Source organism: Elgaria multicarinata, chromosome 3 (assembly GCF_023053635.1).
Source record: "Elgaria multicarinata webbii isolate HBS135686 ecotype San Diego chromosome 3, rElgMul1.1.pri, whole genome shotgun sequence".
NCBI classification, from domain to species: domain Eukaryota; kingdom Metazoa; phylum Chordata; class Lepidosauria; order Squamata; family Anguidae; genus Elgaria; species Elgaria multicarinata.
The window spans coordinates 135,199,961-135,213,613 of record NC_086173.1 but is presented as its reverse complement, the minus strand read 5'-3'; the positions used below and the strand labels follow the sequence as shown (position 1 = coordinate 135,213,613).

Genomic DNA, 13,653 nt, shown 5'->3' with positions numbered 1-13,653 from the left:
CCCAGGTGGAAAAACTAAAAAAGCATAATTGAAGTCTGTCTTGGAGTTTTCAGGCATCGGTGCTTGAATTATGGCAGAAAAAGTAAGGGGGGGGGGGGGGAAACCCTGACACAATCCTCAGGCCCCATGCCCTGACTCCCAAATGTTATTTATTTATTTATTGCATTTCTATACCGCCCAATAGCCGAAGCTCTCTGGGCGGTTTACAAAATCAAGTAGCTTTCTAAAACAGAACCTAAGAGGGGCCCCTATGGGCCAACTCTTGTGATCCGAAGAGCATGCACCTGAGATGAGCGGTGGTCTTAATGTAGTAGCTTTCTCTCCAGGCTCTTTAAAACTGGGAGAGGGAGCTCCAATACATTATTATTCATTATTTATCTAGCACTATCAGCATGCATGGTGCTTTATCAAATATAAGAGGACAGGTCCCTGCCCCTAGGAGTTTACAGTCTAAAACTGTCATCACGGCACAGCTGAATGCACATTGCTGCCTGAGGCAGAACAACAAAAAGCATCCAAGGTGCATATTACCCAAAGCCAGCCAAAAAATTTTTGGCACCAGAGGCAGAAAATCCCACAATAACCTCTCCCCCAATCCTCCCTGGAAATAAAAAATTACAAGAATCACAAATTAAGGGCACCATCCTATGCATGTTCAGACAGAAAAAGGTCCTACAACTCTCAGCATACCCCAGCCAGCATGCTGGGAGTTGTAGGGTTTTTTCCCCTGTCTAAACATGCATATGAGTCTTGTTGATCAGGTCCTGGATCCTCTCTGGCTGATGGTTTTAAATTATTTTAGAAATATGTTGTAGTTGTTGTGGTGGTATATGCTATCTGTTTTATTTCCTTATACTTTTTAAATACTTTATATAATGTATTTAATCTTTTTTTTAATTTTTGTGATCCACTCACAGAGTTGTGGGCAGTATAGAAATATAAATGAATGAAGTGAAATGAATAGGATTGCACCCTAAATAACAAGTGCTTTGCTGCCCTTTAATGACACTGAAATTCTTCTGCCTCAGATGGCTGTCTCACTCTGCCTCATGATAGCGTCAGCCTTGTTTGTCACAGGGGAAACTGTTGTGGAGTCAGGTGTGAACAGGGAAGTAACAACATGCAGTTGTTTCAGTTGCTTGTTCACTTGCAGAGTTACAGGCTGAGTTATAGAACAGCATCGGAATTAGCGGGGAGATGAGTTTTGAGGAGGGATTTGAATATTGTAAGGAAAGTGGCACCACAGAGGTCTTCTGGGGGGCAAAACTGGGAGCAGACAAGAGGCTAGGGTAAGGATTTAAGAAATGGCCAATAGAACTCCAGTGTGGTGTAGTGGCTAAGGTGTTGGACTGGGAGTCGGGAGATCCGGGTTCTAGTCCCCACTCGGCCATGAAAGCCCACTGGGTGACTTTGGGCCAGTCACAGACTCTCAGCCCAACCTACCTCACAGGGTTGTTGTGAGGATAACATGGAGAGGAGGGGGATTATGTACGCCGCCTTGGATTCCTTGCAGGAAAAATGGTGGGGTATAAATGTAATAAATAAATAAATAATGTTCCTTCTGACTCAGGGAATGAAATGCCTGGTGCTAATGAGGTTGCTTCTCCCAGATGTACAGGGCCAGAAGAGAAAGACAGAATAGCTCCTGTTAGCAACATGAGCAGAAGATGGCTGGGAGCAGATGAATGAGAGGTAGTGGAGGAAATGGAAGGAGAGCAGGCAGAACTTAAAACCAGCCTTGCAAATATGTCCTTAGCTGTTACATTCCAGTAACTCAGACATGGGCATAAATTGCATGGCAGGAAAGGTGATTATGAATAAAAGGCAATTTGTAATTCTTCTTCTAAAACCATGAGATCGATCATCTGCAATATATCCTCGGAAACCCCAATTTAATCCGCACCCACCCACCAATATTCCTCATGACTTACTGCAAAAAGGGAAAGCTAAAATTATCTCTCTGATGGCCGGTCGGTAATGGCAGCAACATCACCCATGGCCACAGCAGTGCCAGAATGGTAAACACTTAAAATCAGTCACACCGCAGGGTCAAGGGACAGGCAGTTCAGAAGTGACTCATTTATAAAGAACCCCCCTCCCCCAAATGAAAAATCAGGGAACAATAGCTGGTGGGCAGAGTGACACAGTCAAAGGAATGGAGGTTACTTTTTATTTTTTTTAAAGGATGATGGTAATAATTTCTGTACGATTTGAAATCTACAATGGACAAAGCCACAGGCGCCAATTGTACCTACATGTCGAGGTCTGACATTCCTATTAGCAAGGTGCCCAAGGGCAGGCACTGATTTTTGCAGGACACTTATTTTACAAAGGGGGGTGTGGGGGAAGCTCAACTTGTCCAGTGGGAGGCTTAAAAAAAAAAGATGAATTCTGAAAAGCAGCAGGAAGCCAGCTGGACAAGAACTGAAAAGGTAAAAATGGAACAAGTGAAAGAGAACAAAGGGGCAGAGAGGCAAACTCAAGGAGGCACAGAGGAGGCGCTTCTCTGGCTTAGAAGACAGAAGGCAATTCTTTCCGTGGAAAAACGGAAAAGGCAAGCATATCACGCCAAGTAACACAGTTAAGATGAACCAGTAAAACAAAGCAGCAGATAAAAGACAACCAGAATTATTAAGTAAAATTGAGAGTTTAAAACAAAAATCAAAAACAGAAGTGCCACAATCAAATGATCAAACACACCAACTCCTTTGACTATTTTGTCACAGAAAGCAGGGAACCGAATCTAGTGCTTTTCAGGTCGTTAGACTAAGAAGCGTGTAAACATCTACTCACACTGTTGTTTCTTTGGCTCCATACTACTGGAATCAAGGGGGAAATACCACACTACTGCAGGGATCATCAGAATCTATCAACTACGGGGGCAGTGTTCATGACACTGGTCCTTCCTACCCAACTGGATGTGCCTCTGTGCTCCCTACACAGAAGCATGGGTGCGGCTTCTCTCTGGGGGCGTGATTCCATGGGGCTACGGAATGTAGAAGTACTCCAACCATGCCTTTCCTATCTGGTTCACACTTTGACAAGAGGTATGGTGCCAATCAAGCCGGAAAAGATGGCTACGCCTGGCCCCCTCAATGTAGATGGAAGACTGCCATACACTTCCCCCTGTGGCATGCCACCACAACACTGCGAAGGGGATGCCCAGGCCGCTCGGCAAGTAGGTCAAAGAGGTCTATGCATTTTACGTGTTTAGACACTAATTGCATGGTAAGGGAGCTTGCTGTGAGGAGATGGCTCCCACCCCACTAGCAGTCCATGAACTTGGAGGATGAAATTAACCGGGCATACTCCAAAACCCTTTTCTATTTTTGTTAGCTTCAAAAATGCAAAGACTCTGATTTAAAACAGTCCAACCCAGTGACAGACCAGTTAAGATATGAATACTTCCCCACAGTTCGATTACATTGCAATGTTGAAATATAGTCAAATTGTGAGTGTCTGAAAAGGTACTTTGTTGTAATGCTAAAGCAATTCCTCTCCCCACCCCACATATTCCCCGAGGGTGAAGGATAGCTTTTGTGTTAAACTGTAAAACTGAGCTGAAGAGGTAACTTCAGAAAGAGCTGACCACACACAGTAACTTCGATCATGAACAACTCAGTTAAAAGCATCGTGGAATGTGGTTTTGTATCACCATTTGCATTAAAAGAGGAATCCAGATCAATCAGCAAGGCTTGAATTAACATCATGATGTCGATGTCTGTGCACATAGATCTATGGCTGTGATCACACCAGGCTTTAAATCCCGCAATTTTCTGGAGATTTTTCTTCCGGATTATTTGCGGGATTAAGTTCAGAGGATTTATGCTTTGATACCAGGAATTCATTTCTCTGCAAGTTTTATGTTTCATTATACAGCCTTGCCGCATTAACTCTGATCTTTTAAAAAGCGGAATAAAGGTCAAAATGTGCGGGAGACATCCTGGAGGTTGACAACATCGTGTAAACCTCTGTGAGTGCCCAATCACAAGCATGCAATAAAAGCCTCGTGTAGAAATGCTCTTTATATTGCAGGTTTGGGGTGTGATCCTTTGGAATAAAACACACAAGTTTGAGCTAGATTGAACGGATGAGACTAGCGGTTGTCACAGTTTCAGAAAATGGATGCATTTGATGCCGTTTTCCCCAGGTGAGCTTTTGCTTCCTTCCAGACAAGGCTTTTATTGTCCAATGACACTGTCTCATTCATGGAATATTATGGGGGTCCCAGACATTGTCGTCCTCAGCTTGTAGCCTTTCCATGTTTCCTACTGCTTCTTCCATCTTTTTTTTCTTACCGGGAAAAACAAATCCGTTAAGGAAGAGAAGATGGAGTAGCTCCATGCAATGCCTTTTGAGACTGTTAGTAATAGGAGCCTTCCCTCTGGAAGCACCTTTAGTAAAATATATTCTTGGCTTTATTAAGCCAATACCTAATTGCAATAAGTAATCTTCAGTGCAAAATTCAGCAGAGTTTACCTTGGGATCAGCAGTGAGCAATTTGAACGCTTGGTACACTTGTGCTTCCTTCACACCTCCACCGAGATCCAGGAAATTGGCAGGCTTTCCACCATTAAGGGAAATTATATCACAGGTTGCCATAGCAAGTCCAGCGCCATTAACTGTTATTAAGAGAGTCAGAGGGTTACATTTTAAAGGGGGGGAATATCAACCTGTATGAATGTAGCTTAAAAGTGATATTATCGGGGGGGGGGGGAGAAAAGAAAGGGGAATAAAGGAAGTGAGGAATAGAGGGAGAAAGAGAGATTTAGAACATAAGAACATAAGAAGTGCCCTGCTGGATCAGACCAAGGGTCCATCTAGTCCAGCACTCTGTTCACACAGTGGCCAACCAGCCATCGGCCAGGGACCAACAAGGCAGGACATGATGCAACAGCATCCTCCCACCCGAGTTCCCCAGAAACTGGTGCACACAGGCTTACAGCCTGGAATACTGGAGATAGCTTACAACCATCAGGGCTAGTAGCCGTTGGTAGCCTTCGCCTACAGGAATTTATCCAACCCTCTTTTAAAGCTATCCAAATTGGTGGCGATGACTACATCCTGCGGTAGTGAATTCCATAATTTAACTAAGCACTGTGTGAAGAAGTACTTCCTTTTATTTGTCCTGGATTTCCCACCAATCAGCTTCAGGGAGAAAAATGTCTCCCTATCCACCTTCTCCACACCATGCATAATTTTGTACACCTCTATCAGGTCTCCCCTTAGCCTCCTTTTCGCCAAGCTAAACAATCCCAGTTGATGCAACCTTCCCTCATAGGGGAGATGCTCCAGCCCCTTCATCATTTTAGTTGCCCTTTTCTGCCCTATGATATCCTTTTTTAGGTGTGGTGACCAGAATTGTACACAGTATTCTAAGTGTAGTCGCTCCATAGATTTGTATAAGGGCAGTACGATACTGGCCATTTTATTCTCAATTCCTTTCCTTATAATGCCTAACATGGAGTTTGCCTTCTTTTTAGCGGCTGCACACTGGTCTAAGAAGGGACAACGCACACCACCCCAAATTACATTTGCTTGCAAGTCCTACAGTTTCCAATGGAACATGCTTTCAGTGAAATGCGCTTTATTTCATCAAGTTCAATTCGGCAAAATAATTGAAAAATGTAATCAATAAGGAACAGCGCGAGGAAGCCAAGCGCCAAAGATCGCTGACGTCTATTTCAGCAGGGTTTGGGTTCATACATAGTGACCTGAAGAGTTCATCTCATGGCCTCCAGCACCCTCCTCTTCTCTCTCGCACTCGCCATCTCAATGTGTGAAAGAAAAAGAAGAAGAGTGTGTGTCTGTGTGATTGCTAAATTGCTTTTATAAATATGCACACATATTTTAAGGAGGATTAGAATGCGGTGTGAGACGTTATTTGTGTGGGTCTTCACATGAAAGGGAAGGTACTTTCCAACGAAAGCCAGCTTGAATCAAGGAAACAGTGCGGAATGCAATTTCAAATGGACCACAAAACAGAGCTACCAAAAATAAAAGTAATCGTTTCTACATATTTGAGGGACTATTCAGGCTGCAGAAGTCTACACTTTTGGAAATTAAAATAATATTCAAAAGCAAACCCAAACCTAAATGGCTTTCAGGACTTCAACAAAATGTGGAGGACATAGGAAAAAGAAAATACGACAGTTTGGCTTCACATTGGCTGCAGGGGAGACTTCCGTACTTTGGTCTGATCCAGCATGACTCTTCTGGGTTTTTTTGGAAATGAAAGAAAAAACGTGTTCTGTGAGCCCTGAATAGCGACCCAAAGGTCTTCTTCCAGGCTCGCTAGAACCCTAAACAAGACCATCCCTCTTTGGGAATAAAGATGCCCTGCAACATTTTGTTGCAGTGTCCACTTTTTTTGGATAGATAATGAAATCATCCTTGACAGATGCCAACAAGAAAATACAACCCAAATCTTCTTTGGGGACTGCCTGTGACTTGCAGGCTAAATTATGACCCATTTATAAGATAATCTTAATTGATTAGTACTTACTAAACGTAGCCTTAATTGTTCTGATTACAAAGATGTTTTCACATTTCATGTTCTAAACTTACAATATACTTTCCCAGGGAATTAAGAATAAAAGATATTATTGAACCAGGAGAAACCCGATATAATGTCTCTTTCAGTTACCACTGATCCCTTAATTCCCTGGGCAGTTTTATCGGCCATGTCTAATTTCATTAACCTTGGCATGAAGCTAACACTCTGTGGTTAAACGTTTAAAAACCCATTTCTCCTTCTAACCAAATTCCCACCGCTTATTGTTTGGACGACAATGTTTTAATATTTATTTTAAAAAATTGCTGGCACCTCTGCTACAAATTCCTGGCACCTCTGCTGCCTGCCTTGCAAAATATGTTAGCTCATCTGGGTGAGATAGAAGAAAATGGTTTAGCACATTAAAATGATGGCTCCTCTACAAAGTAAGCTTCTTTCTTTCTTTCTTTCTTTCTTTCTTTCTTTCTTTCCTTCTTTCTTTTGGAATAAGATGCAATTCCGCCTGGGCACTGCTTGAAGTGTACAGGAACCTAGCATCCGGATGGGATGTGTGAGGCATATAATTTGATGGTGCTACTGGTTTAATGAGCTACAAATCTTTTTTAATGTTAATTCCATTAAGATTAAGACCTCAGTACCAAAGCTACAAATTGGTTCTACCACAATCTCTGTATCTTGCAATTAAGCAAGGAGAGGATAAATCTATGTACTATAAACTGCAAGCAGCAAAAAAATTACGTTATGTTTCTACATGGGCTTTTATTTCCTAGATAGGCTTTGAAGAAAAAAAAAGTGAATGAAACCTTAAATCGAATATGGACTGATTCAGCTCTTTTGTACATTTTACTTCTATTGGGGTGGGGGGTAGAGGAATTTAAACCTTTTCCAACAATACAAGCTTTGGCCCCCATGATTCCAAACTTATATGGCTATCTTTGCTACAGTAAATTTCCAAATATGGGACTAGTGGGCGGGCTTGTAACATCTTGTTTGCTTAATAACAGAAGCTGCTGCACGGGGCCAGATCCAAGATCTGCCTTGCGTGAGAGGAAGGGCTTTGCTTCTCTCAGCCAGATTTTTGGAGATCCCCCACACCACAGATCACCCCAGCGCTAGCTCTAGGTTTTTGAGGGCCCTCGAGCAAGCCACCCTTAATGGGTCCCCTCCCTCACTGAGTCTACCCTTTCATGGCCATTGTCATCAGCTGCTGCTGCTGCTCCTCCTCCTCCTCATTCTCATCTTGGCCACCACTTGCTTGCTGGACAGGCAGAGAGCAAGGGAGCAAGTAGGCTGTGGCACTGGGTCCTCCTCCTCCTTCTCACCACCACCGTTGTCTGTGCCAGTGTGAGAGTCAGGGGAACAAGCAAGTTGCCATGGGAAAGAGGAAGAGGAGCAACTCATGGGGGGGTGTCTTGTTGGTGGGGCCCTGCTGGACATGGGTCCTCCGCAGGTGCACAACCATACCTAACCTTGATGCCAGCCCTGGCTAACCCCATTCTCCTGACTCTCTGTGCAGCATTTTCAGCGGGCTGGAGGGGCTGCCATGAGAAGGACGGATGAGGATGTCCACTTCCACCAGTATAGTTGACCCAGCTTAAATCTGGATCCAACCCATTATCTGGACCTGTCTCCACACCACCCTCATCCTGGGGAGTGAACAGCAGCTTTGGGAGAGGGGTGGTTTTGATTGCAGAAGTGTATGGGAGGAAACGGTTAAACTCCACCCCTATCCCACGCTCTCACCCTGTTCAGATGACATGCTAAACCATGGTACTTAAGCATTTTGAGCTAAGCAGTATGGCTTAGCGTGTCATGTGAACCATTCCTAACCATGTTGGCTACATAAATCATGGTTTAAAGACCCTCACTAACCATTTGCTGCATAAGGGTTAGCAGCCTTAATGTGGCTTAGTATATTGTCTGAATGGGCCCACTGCTTCCCTGACCAAACTACCTGCTTTGAAGTTACAAACAATGTTGGAGATTCTGATTGTGGATTGCCCACGTGATATCTGAATGAGCCTAAGCTGCTCTTAGATCTCGGGAAGAATTCAAGAATGGTCTCTAACACAGCGTAATGAGCTGCTGTCAGGTTAAAAAAAGAAGAGGAGTGCCCTAGTGCATGCATCTGTGCGTGCACAGAAGCACGCAAACACTTCAGGGGCTTTTTGGGTCTCAGTCAGTGTCATACAATGCATAATTTTTAAAAAAGAACTTCAGAACATGATTTATGCCGTAAGTGACACAGAAAACATCCATTCTATATTAAAATGAGAGTTCCATGAAATGTGGTTGTTTAATGTGAATGAAAGACAATGCTGAGGTTCTCCGCCTGGGGGGAATGTTGTCACCCACCCCAGAAATAGGATGGTGCAAATAAACAATGTAACATGCAAGCGATTAAAAAGTTGGTTGCCTTGACATTATTGAACAGGAGAGGGAAACAGGAAAAAAAGGAAAGGAAAGGAAAGAAGTCTGAGGCATGTCCTGTCAAAATATCAAGACGTATTGAGAAGCATATGCTGGATATTCCACCAAATATGGGAGTCCACTAAGACTGCATTTGTCAACCTCTACTCATGGAGGGTGACTGTCAGAAGGGGAGAGCCTCTTGTATCCATGGAGTCTCTCCATGCCAGCTAGAACCCTGGAAAATCAGAATTCTGACTCATGGGGACAGCCTCCAGGGGTATAGGAGGACCTCCATTTTGGATGGTCTCCCTCTATGAGCACCCTCCATGATGAAGAAGAGGGTCAGGGCTAGATTGGTCCCCCTCATCATGTGTTTGCCCCATTCAATTTCAGAACACCTGAATAGGGCTCTAGATGCAGTCCCTATCCTGAACAGGTTCAAACTTCCTGGCTGTTAGAGCAGTACGACAATGGAACCAGTTACCTAGGGAGCTCTTGGGCTCTCCCACACTAGAGGTATTCAAGAGGCAGCTGGACAACCACCTGTCAGGGATGCTTTAGGGTGGATTCCTGAATTGAGGAGGGGGTTGGACTCGATGGCCTTGTAGGTCCCTTCCAACTCTGCTATTCTATGATTCTATGATATACCATCCTGGCATGTACACTACACATATAGTGGTGCACAGGAACAAGTCTTGGGTTCATAAAAGTCAAGCAATTGCTTTTTCTTTCTTTCTTTAGTGCTCCTGCTAAAACTGGTAAGTATTCATTTATGCAGGTGACAATTTCAGAAAGGATGTTGCAGAGTAAGATATTTTTGCTTACCAAAACATGCTATATTTCCATCCAGGCCAATGTACTTTAAATCATAGCGGGCAGCTTCATTTTCTATAAACTCATTCTCAGATTTGTCATCCATGGCAAATATCTCTTTTTGCCTGAACTCAGCATTGTCATCAAAGTTTATCTTGGCATCAAAGCACACAACTAAATGAAAGGGAAATAAATCAATACATTAAGGAATTATTGAGTGATTAGTTCCAAATTTCAAATAAAGTAGAGTTGCATAATTTACAAGCACCAAACATTTTCGTCTTGAGAGTTCACATGCCTGAACTCTGCGGAATCAATGTAAGTTTTTCCCCTACCAAATTATACAGAAGCAGACCAAAGTGAGCAGCAGACATGAAAACCCAATTGCCGTAGGCCTACCAGGAGTCAGAGACTTAAATTAAAATGTGTTGACCCTCAAACACCTCCTAGTAGTGATGGCCGGAAAAATGGACCCTCCATTCTTCACCCAGAGCCATGGCTGTGCCTCTGAAAGGGCTCGTGATAAATCTTTTCACATCACTACTAAAATGTCAACTGTACAGAACATTCACCTTTAACAAGAGTGAGGCCATGTACAGAACAGCAGGGAGAAAAGCCCACCATTTAATATTCATAAAATAGTTTTCACCATCAAAAGCACATTCTTACATGCATGATAGGTTATACAAATGATCCCCCCCCCCTTGAACAAATATCAAAACCAGCTCTTGCACTGACATTTGTGGAGCATGTTTTGCTATATTACCAGCTTACAGCTGGTAATTCAACATGCATGTTCTTTGTGTGTGTGAATGTGTGTGGCTGAGGAGGAGTGGGTGGGGAGACTGCAGGAGAACGCTACAATCATCTAGGACAATCTTTTCCACAATGAATTATTTAATCAAGAACTGTGAATAGCCACACAGAGGGATCCCTCCTTCTTGTTTTTGAGTTCTAAGGACATCACAGAGTCCTGCTAGATCAGAGCAAAGGTCTGTGTTCATGGTAGCCAATCAGATTCTGATATGAACACTATATTATCCTTCTGTTCTTCCCCAGTGACCTGTATACAGGGACACGTAGCATGTTGCCATCATGACTAGAATTTTCTTGCTGGTAGCCTATTTCAGATTAAATTCTTAAATTTCACCCACAGTTATTTATACATTTATGGAACACTTCATTGTCTCTTTCTGTTCTAGAGCAGCAGAGGCAGTCAGGGTAGGAAAGGTCTAGATAAGGAAAGAGGCTTCCACGCATAGATAAGCCACACGCACGAGCCCAATTTGTGACGTTCAGGTGCTTTTCACAATGAAAATCCTACTTTTTTATCCTGGCTTTCCCCAACTATTATTAACATGTCTAAATTGTTGTGCTTTCATAATGATGCATTGTTTTATTATTTGTTGTGAACCACTTCCAAGATTTTTTAAAATGGGAATTGGTAAATAAATATTGTAAAATAAACAAACAAACAAATAAATAAATAAATAGGCATTTGCCTGCTCACATATAGGGAAAAAGCATGGAGCAGCCTGTGAGTGCGCACATAAGCCCCGCCCACAACATCCCTCCACTTCTACTTGTCAGTTCAGCCTTTGCGTATTGAGCATGAAGGTCTGTAAAGAACTCTCTAAGTTGAATGTGCTTACAGAGATGGTGTGCTCGTGAATCCTGCCTCATCAGCCTTTTATAGACCATCTGACAGCGAAGCACGTGGGCACATTGGGAGTGGAGCTTACAAGCGCACACATGTTCCCCTTCGCACTTTTGCCCTACACATGAGCAGGGGACGCCTCCGTACATCAGGATACAAACCATCCAATACAATGCTTAGCATTAATTTAGGATGTGTATATAGGGCCTCAGCTAGACCTACTGGACTAGCGCGACGGAGGGGTGAAGATCTCGCAATACTTTTATCACGCAATCTCCCCCTCTATTTACACACGGCGTGCAATGACCTCAGAGGGAGAGTACGGCGCGCCCTCCATTTTGTGTGTGTGTGTTTTTTTTAAAGAGGAAGGAGAGCACAACCACTCATGCGCAAAGGGTGTTTTTTTAAAAATTTAAAAGAAATTTTCCTGCTCCCCCCACCCCATCCCCCGATGGGCACAGAGCTCCTGAGGAGCTCCATGCCCCCATGAGCGGGTCCCAGCTCCTCGCAAGTAACCGTAAGGAGCCGGAACAAACCATGACGGTGGGCCACACGTTCCGCAGTCTCAGGATCATCCCAAGACTGTGGAAAAAGTGTGCCTAAAGTGTAGGGCCATATCCTGGGGAAACGGAGGGATGATGCCTCCCTGATCCTGGGATCCCCTGTGTGTCATGTGGACACACAGGGACGATCCCGGGGATCGCTCTGGGATAAAGCCCCGTCTAGCTATGGACTGGCATTCCACCATCTGTCTTACAATGCAAAGGCAAATATGTATAACCATTCACTTCCCCAGGTTTCTAGTCATGTGCAACACAACTGTACATGCCTACCTCTGGATTGGCAGCAAGACGTGGAAATACAACCTATCACAACAATCTACTAGATCAGCTTTCATGGAAGGAAATGGAAAATGTGCAAGGCTGAAATGTCACTTGTAAAGTCAATGGGACATATTGTAATTAACTAGTGTCAGGGATCCACTCTTAATTTGTATGCAGTTAGCATACCTCAGCACAACTAGAATCCAACTGTAAGACATGGCAGGATCCTTCTTTGCAAATCTATCCAAAATGCTGTAGGGATCTTTTTGGAAGGGGAGCTGTCTCCATGATGAATTTTGATTATTAATCACCCCCAACTGTTGAGTTTAATTTGATTAGTATACATTATAGCCATAAAACAAACACATACTTGATCATGACTGTAATTCAGTCTCTGAATTACTGTCATATGTTACAGTAAATGAATTATTTTTATGACTTTTTTAAAAAGTCACTGTGCTATATTTTATTTTTGTATCAAAAGGAATAGATTCTTAAGGCAAAGAGAAATGTGTCCTGCCTGTATCACCAAAGATCTGTGGCTTTTAAGAGAATCATTAAGTAACCAGAGAATATTACTCTAAAGCCCAAAATGTTCCATTTAGTTCATGAATATGGCCAGTTGTTTACTGGATTTATTTACTAGATAAAATATTACTGAACAAGATTATGGCATTTGCTCGCAACTGCGCAGGCTACAACCGACCACAACTCTCTCCATTTTGAGAAATAAAACATAGAAAAAAATGTATGCTAAATCAATGAGGCCATTAAGATTTTTTAATATTTTATTTAGAATCATTTTCATGCACCTCAGATTTATTTACATCTTTCTACTTACACCTTTTGACCCCCACCCCTGCCCGAGGCATGCAAATGGGCTCTTCTTATTTTATTTATTTATTTATTTATTTATTTATTACATTTCTATACCACCCAATAGCTGGAGCTCTCTGGGCGGTTCACAAAAATGAACCTCTTCTTACTTAGATCCTACTCATTTTGCTGGCTTGAGGTATTTCAACAGCATTTACACCATGCTTATTGGAAAAGCAGGCCACATTCTACACATCCTTATAGACCCAAACCTGACTCAACAATCTGGATATTGTTCTCACCACACATACCCTACTACTTGGACTTCATTTAATCCACCTGTTTCTTTGAATTTGGATTATTATTATTATTATTATTATTATTATTATTATCATCATCATCATCATCATCATCATCATCATTTAATAAGAAAGGCAGTTAGGACAATACATTACTATAGCATTTCTATGTATAGACTCCCATCCACCCCAAACCTACCTTTGGGCATTTCTAATTACAAAAAAGAAAGACAGGGTTCCTCAACACCTAGAGAGAGAGAGAGAGAGAGAGAATGGCCTGGTTCAGAAGACACCACAGCTTTAACCATGGTTAAAGCA

At 42.8% G+C, this 13,653-nt stretch overlaps 1 protein-coding gene across 1 annotated transcript in view; it reads right to left on the bottom strand.

The window, feature by feature from the left end:
* The window catches only part of SUCLG2 (succinate-CoA ligase GDP-forming subunit beta), a 230,286-nt gene that overhangs the window by 95,542 nt on the left and 121,091 nt on the right, over positions 1-13,653 (bottom strand). Inside the window, exons 8-9 of the mRNA XM_063122034.1 lie at positions 9,752-9,913; positions 4,480-4,622 (exon numbers count right to left, since the gene is read on the bottom strand). Coding sequence (XP_062978104.1) covers positions 4,480-4,622; positions 9,752-9,913 — 305 coding nt within the window. The remainder of the gene's footprint in view (positions 1-4,479; positions 4,623-9,751; positions 9,914-13,653) is intronic.